This window comes from Ochlerotatus camptorhynchus, unplaced genomic scaffold (assembly GCF_037179485.1).
Source record: "Ochlerotatus camptorhynchus isolate MF236.1 unplaced genomic scaffold, CSIRO-AGI_Acam_v1.1 ptg000082l, whole genome shotgun sequence".
In the NCBI taxonomy this organism is placed as follows: Eukaryota; Metazoa; Arthropoda; class Insecta; order Diptera; family Culicidae; genus Ochlerotatus; species Ochlerotatus camptorhynchus.
Window position 1 is genome coordinate 2,211,607 of NW_027040572.1, and position 19,209 is coordinate 2,230,815.

The following is a 19,209-nucleotide window of genomic DNA, read 5'->3' on the forward strand; positions in this document are numbered from 1 at the left end:
GGTAATTGCCAAGATTTGGGAGGAGGGGATATTACCGGAGGATTGAAGCAAGGTGTTGTATGCACAATCTACAAAAAGGGCTGCAATGCCCAATCTACAAGTTGGATTGCTGCAACTACCGCGCGATCACACTGCTGAGCGCCGCTTACAAGGTACTCTCCCAAATTATACGCCGCCTGTCACCATTTGCAAGAGATTTCTTGGGCAATACCAGCAGGAATTCATGGGTTCATATTCGCGATTTGGCAGGTTCTGCAGAAATGCCACAAATACAACTTGCTTACACATCATTTGTTCATCGATTTCAAATCCGCATACGGCACAATCGATCGTGATCAGCTATGGCAGATTATGCCCGAGTACGGATTTCCAGATAAACTGACGCGATTGGTCAAGGCAACGATGGATCGAGTGATGTGCGTTGTTCGAGTATCGGGGACACTCTCGAGTCCCTTTGAATCTCGAAGGGGGTTACGGCAAGGTGATGGACTTTCGTGTCTGCTATTCAACATCGCGTTAGAAGGTGTGATCAGAAGAGTTGGGATAGACACGAGTATCAAGACAGCTTCTTGGCTTCACCGATGACATCGACATCATGGCACGGAACTTTGAGACGAAGGCGGAAACGTACATCAGACTGAAGGCTGAAGCTAGGTGGATTGGACTTGCCATCAACACATTAAACACAAAATACATGAAAGGAAGAGGTTCTAGGGAAGACAATGTTAGCCTCCCACCCCGAGTTCAGATTGACGGTGACGAAATCGAGGTGGTCGATGAGTTCGTGTATTTGGGCTCACTGGTGACCGTCGAAAATGATACCAGCAGATAATTTCAAAGACGCATTATGGCAGGGAATCGTGCCTACTTTGGACTCCGGAGGACGCTCCGGTCGAATAAAATTCGCCACAAAGTTGACTATCTAAAAGACGCTGATTAGACCGGTGGCCGTCTACTGCCACGAGACCGTGACTATGCTCGTGGAGGACAAACGCGCCCTTGGATGACGGAACGTGGAGGAAGCGAATGAACCAAGAATTGCACCAGCTGTTGGGAGAACCATCCATCGTTCACATTGCAAAAATTGGGCGACTACGGTAGGCTGGGCATGTCGTAAGAATGTCGCACGACGACGCAGTGAAAATGGTTCTTGAAAGCGCCCCAACAGGAACAAGAAGAAGAGGCGCGCAGCGCGCAAGGTGGATCGACCAAGTAGAAGGTGATCTGCGGACCCTTCGCAGACTACAAGGCTGGCAAAGTCTGGCCATGGATCGAGTAGAGTTGAAACGACTTCTTCGGACAGCAGAGGACAACAAGGCCTTAGCTCGATTGCAAGCCATAAAATTGATCCAAGAACGAAAAACCGTGGAACTGTGATATTAGAATGAATTTGGAGTCTGAACATAAACATGGAACCGAATGACCATGGGACAGTCCTTGGGAAGATCCGTAAAAATGAACCTGGATGGCCATTGGAACGTCCTCCAGAAGATCCTGATCATCCGTAAAAGTGGATCATCGATGAAACTGTGAAAAAACCGTGGTTTTTTTTCGAAAACTCTTGGAACTGCGATTTAAGATAGAATTTAGGGTCGTGACATAAACATGGATCCGGATGGCCATGAGACTGTCCTCCAAAAGATCGGGAACATATCATACTGAGAAACTGATCCTAGAGCTCTGCAGTTCTTTTTTAAATATTGTGATATAAGAAACCTCTGGATCACTTTTACGGATGTTCCGTATCTTCCGGAGGACGGTCCTATGGCCATCCAGGTCCGTGTTTTTTTTTTAACTTTATTAAGGAGACTTTCAGCCCTGGGCTGGTTCGTCTCCGGTACGTGTTTATGTCATGACCCCGAATTCTTTCTTATACCACATGCTTTTGAAAAAACCGTAGAACTCTAGGATCAGTTTCAAAGATTGACCATTTTTAAAGATGTTCTAGATCTTGCGGAGGACGGTCCCATGGCCTTCTAGGTACATGTTTATGTCACGACCGCAAATTAATTTATATATGAAAGTTCCAAGTGATTTCGAAAAAACCTTGGAGCTCTAGGGTCAGTTTCATACAATGACCACTTTTACGGAATTTTCGGATCTTGCGGAGGGCGGTCCGATGGCCATCTGGGTCCATGTTTATGTCACGATCCCAAATTCATTCTAATATCGCAGTTCCTAACGTTTTCAAGAAAACCACGGAGCACTCGGATCAGTTTCGTGAATTTTCCACTTTCACGGGTGTTCCGGATCTTTTGGAGGACGGTCCCATGCCCATCAAGGTCCATGTTTATGTCACGACCCCAAATTCATTCTATCATCTCAGGTCTTAGTGTTTTTTTCAAAAACTGCGGAGCTCTAGGATCATTTTCATTGTTTGACCACTTTCACGGATGTTCCGGATCTTCCGGAGGATGGTACTATGGACATCCAGATTCATGTTTATGTCACAAGCCCAAATTCTTTCTATCATCACAGTTCCTAATGTATTCAAGAAAACCACGGAGCTCTAAGATCAGGATCGTGGATTTACTACTTTTACGGATGTTCCGGATCTTCCGCTGGCGGTCCGATGGCCATCTTGGTCCATGATCCAAATTCATTCTTATATCACAGATCCTAATTTTAAAAAAACGCGTAGCTCTAGGATCAGTTTCATGGGTTGATCACTTTTACGGATGTTCCGGATCTTTCGGAGGACGGTCCCATGGCCATCCAGGTACATGTTTATGTCACGACCCCAAATATTTGTTTATATCACAGTTCCTAATGTTTTCAAAAAAACCGCAGAGCTCTAGGATCAGGATCATGGATTGACCATTTTTACGGATGTTCCGGATTTTTCGAGGACCGTTCTGTTGTCTCCAGGATCCATATAATGGAATCATGACTGTATTCTGGCTAATTGTGAACATTTGTGCCCATTAATCTAAATTACAGATCTTGCGCCACTTGCAAAACCCTACAAACACACCTTTCAAAAAAACGTGTAACAACTCTTTTCGCTTTTTAAAAAAGTAGACGACTCTATTTTCAAGTTTTTTGCAATCAAAATCATCTAGAAACCCTAGGAATTCTAAAGGTACCACAATTTTTGAAATTCATTAAGAAATGGCTAAGTTGTGCCATTGCAAACTTGCCGTTACACGTTTTTCGGAGGCTTCGTAGTCGGCGTAAAGTTTTTTACCCACCGTATTCGGAGTGTTAATGATAATTTTGTTCTTTTTAGCAAGTAATATTACACCATATTGTCGACATGATTGTAGTGCATCCACTTTGACGTGATATCAAAATTATTTGCGATTTTCGTTCCATTTCCCCGGATTGGCACCTGTCCTGAAATACGTAGTCCTACGTAAAAAAAATTGTAGTTGAAAATCCCTTGTTTCAAAAGCGTGGTTTTGCGCGTGTACACCAGCGCGACTGCTTATGTAACGGTCCGAGAATAAAAAAAAGTCACGTAAGCAGTCGGATCGTGTACTGAGTACACGGCAAATAATTCCATTTATAGTTCTTGAACTATAGCTATAGCAGATAGAAAGTTTCAGTCTTCAGAAAAGTTGATCAATTGGCCGAGACCTGTTCAGTAATGATTAGTTTAGTTGAGAATTGACGCACTACAAATAAACTCCTTCTGTTAATATCTCAGGATTGAGACCAGATAGAAGTTTCTTGTTTTCAGCTAACTTGATCAATTGGACGAGACTCGTTTAGTAGTACCTAGCAGTGTTGGGAAAGTTCGCGATATTTCACGAAGTTCTCCAAGGGAAAAGTTCGCGAGTCATAGTGATTTTTTGCGAACTTTTCCATCACTGGTACCTAGACTAGTACCTAGTTTAGTTGGGAATTGACTCACTAAATACGAGCGTAAATAAACACAGTCGGCGGCACCAGTCGTTGATAATTTTTTTTTACTAGCTATATTACTGATAAAACTCTCATTTTTTTATTGAACACCCGTTAGTAAGAAGTAGTTTAGAGAATAAATAAAGTTAACAATCTAGTGGTAACTCAGGCTCAAGACCATATATAAAGTTCCTATCTTCAGCAAAGTTGTTCAAACGGATGAGACCTATTCAGTAGTGATGTTTAGTTGAGAATTAACCCACTACGTGGTGCCAGAGTACAAAATAATCCATTTATTTGTAAAGGCTCAAATGCAGTAGCTTTGCGGAGCCAAATTAATTTAAATATAATTTTTTATAATTTTTTTTTACAACTAATGTTAGTAGAATGGGGGCCGAATACTCGCGGTTTACTCGAGATTAATAAATACATTTATTTAGAGGAAAGGGGAGGGGCAAAGGGAAAGGGATATTGGTAAATTTTCTTTCTGCTTCATTCGACGGATGAGTGTCACTGCACTGTATTGGCGGGCATTTGCTGTGGATATCGAAGCATTGAAAGCACAGCTGAAATGAAACAAGAGGGGACTTGGGTTGGGATAGTGATGAAAGAATGAAAGAAATTCAGGATTGATACCAAATAGAAGCTATTTTACAAAGTATTCTACACGATTGAGACCTGTGCAGCAGTGAATGGTTTAGTTGGGGAATGATTCACTATGTGGCGCCAGAATACAAATAACAAGAAAGGTAAATGGAACATGTGATATGAAATTGAATTTTGTGTAAACAGTTTAAGGAATTAATAGAATTTTTCTTTAATGCTTTATTGTTGGTGTTTAATAACAAAAATCATGAATACAAGTTAATAACAAACATAGCATTTGCTGAGTCCGCTGATTGACAACCTTTGCATTTTTCCACTATTGTTGAGTGCTTTCTGTAAACAAACGGCTTGTGGTTGATGAGTTTTTGCTGTGCTTACATCTTCCCTTATCACGATCCGGCATGGATTGGAATTGCTCTGTGTCAACGTTTAGATAGTTGCGCAAAAATGAAATCACGTTGCAGGGCAGCGTTGGGATTTTGGATCATACCTAGAGGTGTTTCTTCATCAGTTCCAAAGCAAGATGTTTTAAGAAAATCTTGCGAGGCATACATTCTGCTTTGTAAGATTTCGTATAAATCATTTGCGCATTAATTCCAGCGACATTCATTAGTATGTAGAAAAAAGGATGAGGAGTTTTCTTTGACACACAGTAAGCAGCACACATTTTTTCAACGGTTTCAACTTCACCTTTTGTCTCATTGTAGTCAAGGATGACTGGCTTGCCGGTTGATTCTTCGACATCAGGTTGACCATGCATTACAGATAGCAGTATTTTTGGAACATATGATTAATTTTTGGAACATATGATACCAGCATGGCTTTTTTTTCTGAAATCCGACCTACTATGAACCTTTCGTGCCTTGCTGGCTAAGAACTCCACAGGTATTTCCCTACGATTTTTTTATAGTGACAAGACATGTAAGACCAGTGCTAAACAAATAAATTGACAAAGCGAGGCTCGTGTACCAATTATCCATTTTTATGTTCCTATGAGTATCCTTGATCGAAGAAACCAATAGCTTTACATCTGGGTGGGAGAATTAGTAGAATTAGTAAGATTTGGCATGGCATAATGCTTGAGCTTTAAGGCCATATTTTGCTGTTTTTTTCGGCATATACTGTATGAAGCTACATCGGCCCCTAAAAGGATGTAGCATTTCATCAATGGTCATCATACCCTCTGGAGTATAACTCGTCTTGCAATTCTTTTCGACGTTCCGATCAAGTTTCTGAGTCATCTAATCTCATATGACGTAGAAGAAATAAAAACCATTTATAGCGTAGCTGAAGATGCTAATTTCAAATAACAGACTGTAGTGGTAATTTTTATACGATAGATGGAGTAGATGAAAGCATAGAGTTGATAGTTCCGTTAGAGAACGGCAGTGTGAAGATTGTATATAGATATTAGAATAGCGAACTAGGACAACTTTTTAAGGAAGGTACAAATCGGTTTTTTCATCTCTCTTTACCAAACTCCCCCTTTGGAGAGGGATGGTGAGGGGTGTCCCCCCCCGCCACCACTGGCAAAAAGAGATGAAAACCGACCCGTTCAAGTACCAACTGTGTGTTTGAAACAGTTCTACCGATTTTTACCGCACTTCAATTGTTATTTGAAGGAAGGCATCCAGTCGTAGGTTTGGAAATTGCAACTATTGTTTACCCCTACCACGATATGTGCTCCTGTCATCGTCGACTTGACGATCTCGAGGGGACACGGGTGGGGTAGGTGAAATTAGCATCTTCAACTATGTAAATCGTTGACTTCACGTAGAAGTAATACTAAAAACATATAGTCAAAGTACATAACTCTGGATGGGAGCATACCATCAATTACTGTCAATGGTCGAAAGGTACAGTAGCAACACCTACCCCACCCGTGTCCCCTCGAGATCGTCAAGTCGACGATGACAGGAGCACATATCGTGGTAGGGGTAAACAATAGTTGCAATTTCCAAACCTACGACTGGATGCTTTCCTTCAAATAACAATTGAAGTGCGGTAAAAATCGGTAGAACTGTTTCAAACACACAGTTGGTACTTGAACGGATCGGTTTTCATCTCTTTTTGCCAGTGGTGGCGGGGGGGACACCCCTCACCATCCCTCTCCAAAGGGGGAGTTTGGTAGAGATGAAAAAACCGATTTGTACCTTCCTTAAAAAGTTGTCCTAGTTCGCTATTCTAATATCTATATACAATCTTCACACTGCCGTTCTCTAACGGAACTATCAACTCTATGCTTTCATCTACTCCATCTATCGTATAAAAATTACCACTACAGTCTGTTATTTGAAATTAGCATCTTCAACTATGTAAATCGTTGACTTCACGTAGAAGCAATACTAAAAACATATAGTCAAAGTGCATTTATAGCTTATTAGTGAACGCAGAATTGGTAGTCCTGTTAGATCTTTATCCCACAGTTCGATAATGTTCGTGTGAGCTTCCTTGATACCGAATAGGTACAGCATACCTAATAATGAATGAAAATAACATAAAAACAATTAATTTTTATCAAATACATTGCAGAATGTAATTTAAGACAGTTTTAGTACACTTAGCTATAGAGCAGTTATATAGCATTGAATATTTGTACAATTGCTTTCTAAAAACAAAGAAAAAAAAAACGAAGTGTGAACAACACATAAATTATCATTCCACTAGTCACCACCAGTCTGAGTATATGAGGAAAAAAATAACATTATAGAAACAAAGCTCTCGGGTCTCGTTCAATTGAACAACTTTGCTGACAACATAAATCTTCTATCTGGTCTGGATCTTGAGTTATCTCTGAAAGAAGTTTATTTGCACTCTGGCGCCATCTAGTGAGTCAATTTACAACTTTTCTGAAAACATTAAACTTCTGGTCTGGTCTTGATTATGAGATATCATGGTGCCACCTAATGAATCAATTCCCAACTAAACTAATCACTACTGAATGAGCTTCGTCCAATTGAACAACTTTGCAGAAGACACGAAGCATGTATCTGGTCTCCATGCTGAGATATCTATAGAAGAAGTTTATAGACTCTGACGCCACCTAGTGAGTCAGTTCCCAACCAATATAACGACTAAACGGGTCTCGTCCAAACTAGCTACTGCCACACGGGTATTGTCCGACTGTAAAATTATGCTGAAAACTGCATCTTTCTATCTGTTATAGTTCAAGAGCTATAACTGGAATTATTTGCCGTGTAATCAGTACACGACACGCCTGCTTACGAGACTTGTTTTGACGCGTCCGCTAAAAGGTTAATTCGACTAAAATGTGTTCCCGCCAAAAACAAGTTACAGCAGATTGATTTTTTTCACCATAACCTTGAATAATTGATCAACCAGCAGCCATAATTTTTGAGAAATTATGATGCACATCCTGAACAGTTATAGCTCATTGAACTTTTTGTCGGTGTTATATACTTTTGCCCATTACTGTACCTATGGGTCGAAAATTTTAACCGTTATGGGCGCGGCGGGGTATCCAGGTCCCATTTGAATAACACGGAAAAAAGCAAAACATTCCTTGCCCACATAACTTCTTCTTCTTCTTATTCTTCTTTGCATTTCAAGCTTATTGCTTGGGGCTGTTCATAAACTACGTAGACAGTTTAGGAGGGGGGGGGGGTTGACAATTATCTACGGCCCATTCAAATTTAAAAAAATGTATGGTCAATTGTCTACGCAGGGTGGGGGGCAAGAATCCTAAAAAAAAACATCTACGTAATTAATGAACAGCTCCTTATCGTATATTAGCTGCTGATTGCGTCCTTTCAACTTAGTGTGTTCTAGATACACTTCCACAGTTATTAATTGAGCGCTTTCGATGCCTGTGCCATTTTTGCATTAGTATGATTGTTTGGCAAGTTCAATCATATTCTATGCACAGAGAAGTCGAGAAATTTTTCAATCCGAAACATTCAAAGACCGGACCGGGAATCGAATCCTGCCACCTCTAGCATCGTCTTGCTTTGTAGCTGCGCCTTTACCGACTGAGCTAAGGGAGGTCCATGCACATAAGGGTTAAATAAATTTTATAATCCTCTCCCTGTATTGACAATCATTCAACAATTTAAAACTAGATGAATCGTGAATACCTACTAACTCAAATTTCTAAAAGCGACTTAAAGTAGCTTTATAGATTTAATGAATCCAATTCAGCTAGTGTCAGTAGATTTTCAGTTGATAATTATTAAACGACATCAGTTGAAATGAGTCGGGCACAAAGCAGTCCCCACTTACGGTATCCAATATTGTACGATTCCATTCCCAGACCCACGAGATGTGCTTTTTGCTTGATCATCCCCGCTTCTAATAGAGCAACTGCTCTCCTTAGTCATCATATTTCTAGATGATTTTTGAAAGCGAAGCAGGAAATCGAGGGCCACCCTAGTTGCTGTACGGCAAACGCTTTTTTTGCACTGTCAATATTTTAAATGCTCAGGTTCTAGGGAATGGCGTAGATCGCGTTTCAAGCAAACACACACGTCGATATGGTTGTTGTTATTGTTATTTGGGGTTTCAATAATTAATGATTGACGTAGCGGAGGTGTGTTATAGAAACAAAACTAAACGGTTCACTTTACAAGTCTTGTTCGTGGGTGTGAGCAAGTTTATGATAATCATAAACAAATCAATTGTACGTCATAAAACCCTTTGAGTGGCAGTGATTTCAAACTAAGCTTAAATCTGTATCATTTCTGAAAATCGTATTAAATGTTGTATTTTTTACTATCCTTCCATTTCAGTACGAAAACATCCTAGCAATACACGACGAAACGGGCTACAACTTGCTCCAAAAAAGCGTAGGATTAAACCACATAGAACTAGCCAGATGGTTGCTGCAGCGGCACCGTCCAGATGTAAATAGGAGCTCATGCTCGCTGCCACTTCACATTGCATGCCTAAAAGGGTAGGTTTGTCGATCATGTAGATTAGCTCTGATAAGGATTGCCTCATTCATAGTGATTTCCATAATGTATTTCTTCTATAGGTATGAGGAATGCGTTGAACTGCTACTAAAACATGGAGCCAGGATCGATACGGAAGCGAGGATGTGTTTTCCCGGTGCCCATTCGCACAACTGTGAAGAAAGTGGAAAATACAAAAGTAAGATACCTAACATTTATTCTAGTGCTTACAGAACTCAGCATAATAGCCTCTTAGGCCTGGAAACGAAGATCACTCCCATTTTTCCCACTATTCGTGTTTAAACAAAAATGTTCCGAATTTGATCAATCAAACCAAATTCCTGTTCCTCATGTATTAAGGATTTAGAGATGCTTCAAGCAGTGTTCAGAAAATCATTCTCAGATCTTATTCATTGAGCTCTCCTGAGGGAATATACTTACGTGTGAATCTGAAAAACTAATCTCACGCTTCAGATTCTCATGCATTTTCTAGTTCAACGCCAAAAAATCATTCCAGCTTAATACTCATAAAAATCGCACATACTTAATGAGCGTTGCTCATGTATGTTTTGTTAGTTTTCCATCGAATAAAATAAAAACAAGACTTATAACAATGAGCAACAATTGAATATTTAGCAATGAATGTTTGATGCGAAATTCTCATCGGTGGTTGTTGCGCAGTTGAATTTCGCAGGCTAGCACTCATAGGCGGTTAAACTAAAGTAAGAGATTTGGGTGTTTGAGTTTTTCGTAACACTGCTTCATTTTATGATTCTTATTCCATTTTTTAATTTAAATTTAAATCATACAACCATAAAGATTCGTGCAATGAATAACGATAAAGATTCGTGCAATGAAATAATAATTATTTCAAAACAAACTGTTCAACTTGTTGCACAACATCGAAACCAAAAGATGCCGTTCAATAACTCTTTTTACATGGATTTTCACGAGTAGGCTTTTTAATGACGTTATCATTTACTCGATTCCACGAAATTACCATGAAGTTAGTTTCACTTGTACTCAATTTCAACTACACAGCAAAAAAAAAGTAATATGCCTCAACCAACCAATGATGCTAACGTATCAAGAAACTAGATGTAATTGTGAGAAATATATGCAAATTAACACCAATTCATTGTAATATTATATCGTTCTTCGAATTACGGAGAAACAAAATTACTATTTTTCATTCCGTCACATGTGTGTAATATTCACATATAAATAACATAATTATTACATAGAAACATCTGCACATAGGTCATTCAACAAATAGTTGTGTCATATTACACTAATATTATGCGATATGACAGCTAATTACTACTCGATATTAAATCTCAAAACACTGCCAGGTTTTCGGTCTGATGCGGATCGAGCTGACGTTTGAGACGACGAACCGCCGTTGTTATTCCAGTGCTGGTTTTTCAACTGCCTGGAGACGTCCTAGTCTTATTTGGAGGTTCGCATACCGTTCAACCAACCCGAGCATTCCTTCTCCAAACGAAAATGTGATACACCTGCGCCGAGTTCTGAGTGTTCAGTACTGTGACTTCATCTTTATCAACCATTCTCATATATGAGAATAACCGTGGCCCAGTGAGATCGTACAAAGACAACGGCAGCAGCACACTCCAACAGTCAAGGATTGAATCCCAAATTAGACCCACTAAAAAAAGCATGTATAAGCTCCGCACTCTGGCTGCTTTTTGTTTATATATTTTCGATTCATTTTTAGAATCGCTGAAGTAGAAGTGGATAAAGAAGAATTGAATATCGTAGAACATTGAATTGTGATGCGTTATGTTATTGATGTCAACCACCCCTATTCTGCATTTCGTTCGAAACGGATTTCCCATACAAAAAAAAAAATGTATGCATGCAATTTTAGAACATGAGTGGTAATTGTTACATACTCACGGTATCCATGTAACGAATAAAATGAATAAAACATCCTGTCTTTTGAACATTTTCCTCGTCAATTTTTCCTTTGCGTCGAATCTCGGCGACTGAGTAAAATTGTATTACAATTTCATTTTTTCTCACGGAAATTTCACCCAGTTAAACTGCTGTTACTTATAGATCTGTAACGGCAATTTTACTAAAACTGAGTAAAATTTATGTGAGAGAGAAAGAGATTGCTATAAAATTTTGCTCAGCCAGTGAGTAACATTGAACGGCCGTGTACATCGTTTTGCCATTACATCCAATTGTGTACATCGCTTCGTGTACGTCTAATTTATTACATCGGGCAAATTACGTCGGTTTTGTGTATTTTACCAAAGACCTTCGAGTACATCGCTCATCGTAATATTAAACAACCGACGGATTAACCTATGTGCAGCTGTTTTGATGTAATATTCAACAACATTTTTTTGCTGTGTACACACATCAACCATCTACTTTTTTTTTATAGAGTTCATTTATTTGGAAGGCTCAATCGCGTTAGCTTTACGGAGCCGATAATTCATTGTTCATTGTTTGTTTGTAACAAAATTCACTTAATTCTATGTCTAGTAGAAGTTGGGCCGAATACTCGTGGCCTACTCGAGGTTAGAAGGGTACATTGTCGAAGGATAGGATCAGGGGATGAGCTTAGGGGTGGGTTTTGGTTGTCTCATCAGAGCGTTGTTGTCAGTATGAATGGTAGTTCGGTTCTAGATTCGTCTGGAGTTCGACCGGCTATGGTTTTAGCGTGACATAATTAATGCATGGGCCCTAAACAGCCATGTCAATCATGAATCGACAGCATTGGTACTTTGAGGAAGTTTCGATGGCTTAGGGTTGACGTCAGTTAATAATCCCTTACTTACAAATTCATTCCCTTTCCCTTCCATAACGTTTTTTTTAGTTCTTCACCTACTTTAGAAAGTTGGTGAACTGCCCATAATAGCATATCTGCTCTACCTTTGCTTGATTTTCTATCCACATTAGACAGCTATGCGATTATGGGTACTGAAGGGAATCCGTACTTTCTTCATATATGAATGGGGAATCCACAATCGCATAACAGTCTCATATGGATAGACAATCAAGTAAAGATATGGGGGAGATATGCTAGTATGGGCAGCTCACCCACTTCAGATATTGGACTAAACAATTTAATATTTCTTCCCTTGCTCTGAAACTGTAATCACGAGGTGTATACCTAATGCCAGTGACTACCCTGTTTTGCACAATAATCATTTGGCATAATGAACGTTTGGCATAAAACAATGGAAACGTTAAAATTTTAATGCGGTTTAATAACGCCAGCGTTGAAACATAATAAAATAGGAAGTATCGGACATTTAGTTAGGTATTAAATTAAAAATAAGAAATTTTCGTTTCATTGGTTGCGTGAAATAGGAGGAGCAGTGAGAAAGCGCCAATAATTACTGCAAACATAAAACTCGCAAGAACAGCTCATGTTTGAAAGAAGCGAAAATCTCTATTAAATGTACGCCATTGAGGCAGGAGCGCAAGTGGCACCAGTATTATTTAAGTTCTGTTTGCATCTGAGCAATTCCATACGAATTCGCAAATCGGTCTATTTTTGTATTTTTTGTTTAGGTTGAAATTTTGCAGAAACGTTCCTTATGACCGACAATGCCATTTTGCATCTTCATATCACTATTTTGAATCCAGCCTTATTTTTGAAAAGGGCATATAGAAAAATATCAAGCTTATCTTCAGAAAAATTTTACTCGAAAACTGTTTGTCCGATCGGTTTAGTGTCTCGGGCAATATTGCAGACAATGGATGGGACTATTTGAAAAAAAAAATATGCACCCTAAAAAAATATCCAACTTTTTTTTTTTTAATTTCAAATAGAATCTTAAAAACAATTTTTCTTAAAAAAGGATTTTTTGTATTTTTTTTTATTTGTTGGTATGTTTTAGAGGATAAAAAATGCCATCTATTGCACTATAGGTCAATATGGAAAAATGATGGACAAACAAGTTATGATTTAAAAGAAAACTCAAGTTTTTGGAAAAATATTCAAAACTTGGTCCAATTACTTTTTCGACTTTATATAATGAAAGTACACCACATTTACAATAAAAAAGCACCTAGGTAAAACTTTGTTATGCCAAATTACGATTTTTTGTTATGCCAAATAACGATTATGCTAAGTTATGTTATGCCAAACTGATTTATTCCAAACGGTGTTCCCCGAGGCTGGTTTTTTATTCGTACAAGCGCACATTCTGTGCAATTGCCAACGTATGTAAGAATTCTTTTTCAAATTTCTCAGGAATAATTCCAAACATTCTCCAAATACGTATCATTTTCACATTTTATCCCCTCTTCCTTGTCGAATGCCGGAGGCCGCCAATGCTTAGTTTGAATCCCATCTTCCAGATCAAGGAGACGACGTAGGCGTCTGCGAGCGGCCTAATACCAAGCTGCAGAATGCAGTCTGCTACGCCATCGACGGGGACCAGATCAATGTGCTGAACATCCTGGCCCAGAAAATGGAGGAACCGTGGATGCCCTTCCGGGTGCGGAAACCATTGCTGCACATCGCTTGCGAGCGTGGTGCCTGGAAGTGTGTCCAGCATCTGGTCCAAACCCGTTCGGACGAGATCAACCTCATCAAGGATGAGTACTATCCCATCCATCAGGCTGTGCTACACGATGGACGCTTCCTGGAGCTGCTAATCCAGCATGGTGCCATTACGACGGTGCGCACGTGCACCCAGCAGATGACGCTGCTGCATGTCGGTATGTATTGTTAATGTTTTCAACTAGGTTCAAATAGTAGTAATGGTAATTTTTCCGCGCAGTTATCCTAGCGGCGAGGAAATCCGCCGAAGATACCCTCAACACTATCCGAATACTGCTGGAACGTGGCTGTAAAGAGCTAATCAATAGTCCAGACTCGCTCGGCAATACTCCACTGCATGCGATCATCGTCCGGTATGCGCTAGAGGAGGCAAGGTAAATTATAGCATCCGTTATGTGTCTCTTGAAACTTGGAAACGTTCCAATTTCCTCCCTAGGTATGGCTACGACAAGTGGAACAAGTGGGACGTGCTGCATCTGGTGCGTTTCCTGCTGCAGAACGGTGCTAAAAGCTCAATCAACCAGGCCGGCAACAGTGCGCTGGCCTGCGTCTTTCGCCATATTAGAGACTGGGAAGTGTGCTACGAGCTGCTGAATATGTTGATAAAGGAAGGAGGTAAGTGATGCTGGACATTGTCCATCAGGACAATACATCTGACCGTGTTTGTTTTTACAGGGGATCCAAACATTGTGGGACGAGATGGATCGGTTCCGATTATGGTCTGCCTAGTGCCCTTGATCAACAAAGATCCACTACACCACTTTACTCATTCGATGAAGGTAATTTTTTCTGCACATTGCATGTTTATGCCCAATCATTTGTTATAGTTTGTTGCATTTTCTGCAGGATCTGAAATTGAAATCTAAATTAAGGATCTTTTTTCTTAGCCCAGAGATATTGAAGTTTTGAAATCTGAGATCCCGGAGAAAGTCCCTCTAAGCCTATTTTTTTTTAAAGTACGGGATCTCGAAGATTTCTCCAACTGCCAATTTCAGAATCTTGAATATTGTTTATAAGTGCGAGATTGTGCCTTGAATGCGTTATTTTCATTTGCAAAATTTCTGGAACGATTCCTAAGTTCACTCTTTCACTTTCGCTCATTCGGCTGTTGACTTATTCGTCTTCCACATGCGATGTCCGGCCTATGCATTGGCTTGTATTTCTTTAAGTGCCTAACGACAAAGTATGAAACGAACAAAGAAGGTGTTACTATTCATCATACATGTCAACCGCAATTCTTTTTTTTTTAAGAAGCGCCAGGTCGTGGTTGTACATCGCTTATTACATTTCTACCGGTTCTTTGTAACGACATATACCTATTGTTCTCTGTTGTTTTAAACTGCTTTACACAGTAATGATCCGATTTTGTCAGTTCTTCCGCACGTCAGACTTTTATATCTCAATAATTTCACATAACCGTAATTTCTAATCTTTCTTATTCATCGTCAAGTTGGATGTTCATGGTATAATTTGGCAATAAGAACACATAAGTTTCGTAGAAAACCAGAAAAAAAAAAATCAAAAAGAGGGCTAACCAAATTGGTTCATTATTGTATTTAGAATTTCTTAAAAAGACATTTCCAATTCTCCCACATGTAATAGGCTTAGTAATCCATGCCTCCCTTACTTTCACCTCCATTTCGCTTTAAGGCTTGGTTGTAAAATCGATTTACGTTCTCCTCCAGTGCATTACAATTACAAACGCAAACCATTTCAGCTGGAGCATTACTGATACCACTTTTTGTCTCCTCCTACTCGTTCTCCCGCCAGGTGTGCTATCTGAACTGCATTCGAATACTGTTGCAGAATGGTGCCAACCCGAACTGCTCGTACCGCTCGAATCTCACGCCACTGCACGTGTTGATTTTTACCGTGTCGGAAAATTTTACCCTCAACTGTGATACGCAGAAGCGCGCCAATTTTGATTTTATCAAAAATATTCTGATATTGCTGCTGCAGTATGGACTGGACTGCAACATCACGTCCCAGCACATCCTGCAGTCGGTGATCGATATGATCGTGAACGTGCGTACCTGTCCGGATATCCTGTGCGTGTACGAGCTGCTGCTGGTGCTGATCCAGTATGGAACCGACCCGAACATCACCCTGAGCAATAAGCTGATGATGAGTGGCAGCAGTAGTTCGTCGATGAACTATGTAAATGATTTCATAAATTTCGGTGGAATGCGAGCCGTTGGAGGAGGTGACGTTGCAGGACCAAGTGGGAGTGTAACTGCCGGCCCGTCGACTGCCAACGTTGCCGGACCAGCCAGCAATGGCAACGGAAGCGACAATCTACGTAGCTCGTTCCGAAACAATGCACGCAACTATCTACTGTTCTATTACATTATGCTCATCACGCGAAAGGAGTTCATCCTGCTCGATCGCGAGCAAACCTACCAACGTATTATCTATCTATTTTACTACTCGATGAAGCACGATACGCTATTCAACTGCCTCAAATCGCTGCACAATCTGTTTATAGCGCAGGTCCCGAACAAATCTATTGACAACCTGAGGCATCTGATAATCACCCTCTACAAGAAGCCTCGCAGTTTGAAACAACTCTGTCGCGTTTGTATATACAATAGCCTAAACAAGAAGCTGGCACCGAGCATAAACAGGCTCAACCTACCACTTCCACTAAAGGAGTACGTACTGAACTTTGAAGGGTAGACAAAACGGGTCGATGCACTATACAGCAGCTCCGTAATACACCCCCCCCCCTCCCATAATCTCTCTCTCTATGAATATAAATGTCCGCGTTTTTCAGTGTTAGATATTGTGTAAATAAGAAATAAATCAATCTTATCAATGCGAGGTTAAATAAAAAAAAAAAAAAACAAACAAACAAACAATCACTACCAGATGCTGAAACAGGATAACATAGCAAGGTCTCTTATAATAACAACTCAAATGAAGCAAACGTTAACTGATTACAGGTGAAATAGGAAAAAAAGAAACTGTTGCTAGGATATTTTGCCCCACACTTTTTGCTCCTTTTCTTCTCACAATCTCTCCTTTTCCGCATCACGAAAATAATAAAAAGGATACGAGGAAACTATTCGCTTTATCGCAACAGTCAAGTAAGCACACGTGTTTACGCAACACCTTACCGTGTTTTAAAATATTACAATAAAATGAAAGTTAAGATTAAGAAGTCGTTTTTTTTTGTTTCGATGACAATACGTAACTTGGATTCATTTTTAAGATTTTTGACCAGTTTCACGATCCTACTTAACTAAACTGTGTTGAATTCGGCTCAATTTTGCCAAAAGTGGATCAACGATCCTCGTAGGGTGAAAGGTACATTGAATCATTCTAAGCAAGGTAGCAAAGAGCTCCCCAAACGGCTTGATATGGACGGACATCATACTACTTCACCGAATTCCAAGATCGATCGCACTATACGATCAGACCGACACAAAATTGAGCTGAATCCGATTAAATTTTGCCAAAAGTGTGGATCTGCTCACAAAGTAAGTAAAATTGTCTTCACTTCTCCGGGAAAAACTGCTCCAATATGAGGAAAATCGACGGAAGTTTAACTCAGTCAAGGAGTATACTGCCGCCGCTCTTTGCAAACTTTTTTAGAGTTGTCGAGTTCATCCAGTATTCTAAAAATTTGGCTAGTTAGCTAGCATTTGCATTGAAAAACTCAGTTTTGACAAATACGACTATGGGACCGGCATGCGAAGAGCGGCAAAATACTAAAGACTGAGTGAAACTATCTCGATTTTCCTCATATTGGAGCAGTTTTTTACTCACTTTGTGAGCAGATCCACACATTTGGCAAAATTGAATCGGATTCAACTCAATTTTGAGTCGGTCTGATAATCCGTGTATTGCGATCGATCTTGGATTTCGGTGTAGTTGTATGGTGTCCGTCCATATCAAGCAGTTTGGAAAGCTCTTTGCTACCTTGCTTAGAATGATCCAATGCGCCTTTCACCCTACGAGGATCGTTGTCAACTCCTGTGTCTTGAAACTCTTGAACGTACGCGATTGTAGTGCTTGTAGCAAATGTGTTAATAAGCGAAATTGACTCTGCCGGGATTTTGACTGAATTCGGAATCTGTGCGCCTGAACTAGTTCTTCGATCGACGAGTATCTTGCATCTCGGACCCCATGCTGCTAATTGCTGCTTACATGATCCAATACGGTTCACGTCGGCATGTTTCAATGAATTCTATCCATTTTCAACTTCAAATGCACAGCGGAAACCTTTCGTCACCGGGTTCAACGCAGTCAAGATGATAGCATGATTCGACACATGCAGCTGCTTTCAATCGGCGAATTCTAGCAAGACGGTAAGTAGCTGTCCGTTTAACGTACATCGGAAGAATTTTACTACCTGATTATTTTTTTCAACATTACGTTCAATCGATGACCACTTCGCCTTGATTGTTCCAAGGAATTTTTTAAAAATCGTTCGAGGACATGTTTTCCATGTAGAAAATGATTATTGGGACTAATTAAGTTGCATATAAAAAATTGAGCTTTTTTCGTTGACATTTAGAGGTGCCGTAAGGGGTTGTAACGGTTCTGTTACAAATGTTCAATACAACGTTTTAAATTTGCAAGCAATCAAAATGGCTTCCAACAGCAACACCGTATATGTCTGGATTCCCAGCCACTGCAATATCAGTGGAAACGAGGCTGCGGACAAGCTGGCAGCGATCGGCAGATCGAAAACCCCAGTGGAACCGGAAGTCCCTGCAGCGGATTTAAAAATCTGGATCAAAACGATCATCGCTTCGGCATGGGACAAGGAATGGGCTAATACCCGAGACCCTTTCTTACGCAAAATAAAAGGAGATTCGAAATGCTGGTCCGACACCAAAAACTGGAAGGACCAGAGAGTACTGTCCAGATTACGCTGCGGCTACACCAGATTCTCACACGATCTCGGATCCCGTGATGGATTCCACAAGCAATGTATGGGGTGCTCAACCGAAATGTCAGTTGAGCATCTCATAATAAATTGCCCTGCACATCAAAACCTCCGAGACCAATACGGTATCGGTCTCAGCATCAGAGACGCACTATCCAATGACCCAGACAGGGAAAGATCACTTCTCGACTTCCTTAAAGACACAGGCTATTATCAATATACGTAGAACCCCGCAACATACAATGACACGACAACGGACGAACGACGGCACTTGGACAACACCAGCTCTCTAAATGACATGTCAAACGGAAGAACAACGATGACAACCCCGCAGGCTACGGACATTGACCCTCTCTCTCGGAAATTAACCACAACTTCGTTCACCTTCCTTACTGTTAAAACAATCGACA

The 19,209-nt window shown here is 40.2% G+C and overlaps 1 protein-coding gene across 1 annotated transcript in view; it reads left to right on the forward strand.

The window, feature by feature from the left end:
* The window catches only part of LOC135698118 (ankyrin-3), a 45,961-nt gene extending 29,093 nt beyond the window's left edge, over positions 1–16,868 (forward strand). The window contains exons 3-9 of the mRNA XM_065217994.1: positions 9,198–9,361; positions 9,443–9,558; positions 13,701–14,063; positions 14,126–14,279; positions 14,342–14,520; positions 14,581–14,684; positions 15,676–16,868. Of these exons, the coding sequence (XP_065074066.1) occupies positions 9,198–9,361; positions 9,443–9,558; positions 13,701–14,063; positions 14,126–14,279; positions 14,342–14,520; positions 14,581–14,684; positions 15,676–16,581 (1,986 nt within the window). The 3' untranslated portion in view covers positions 16,582–16,868. The remainder of the gene's footprint in view (positions 1–9,197; positions 9,362–9,442; positions 9,559–13,700; positions 14,064–14,125; positions 14,280–14,341; positions 14,521–14,580; positions 14,685–15,675) is intronic.
* The last annotated feature ends 2,341 nt before the right edge of the window (positions 16,869–19,209 follow it).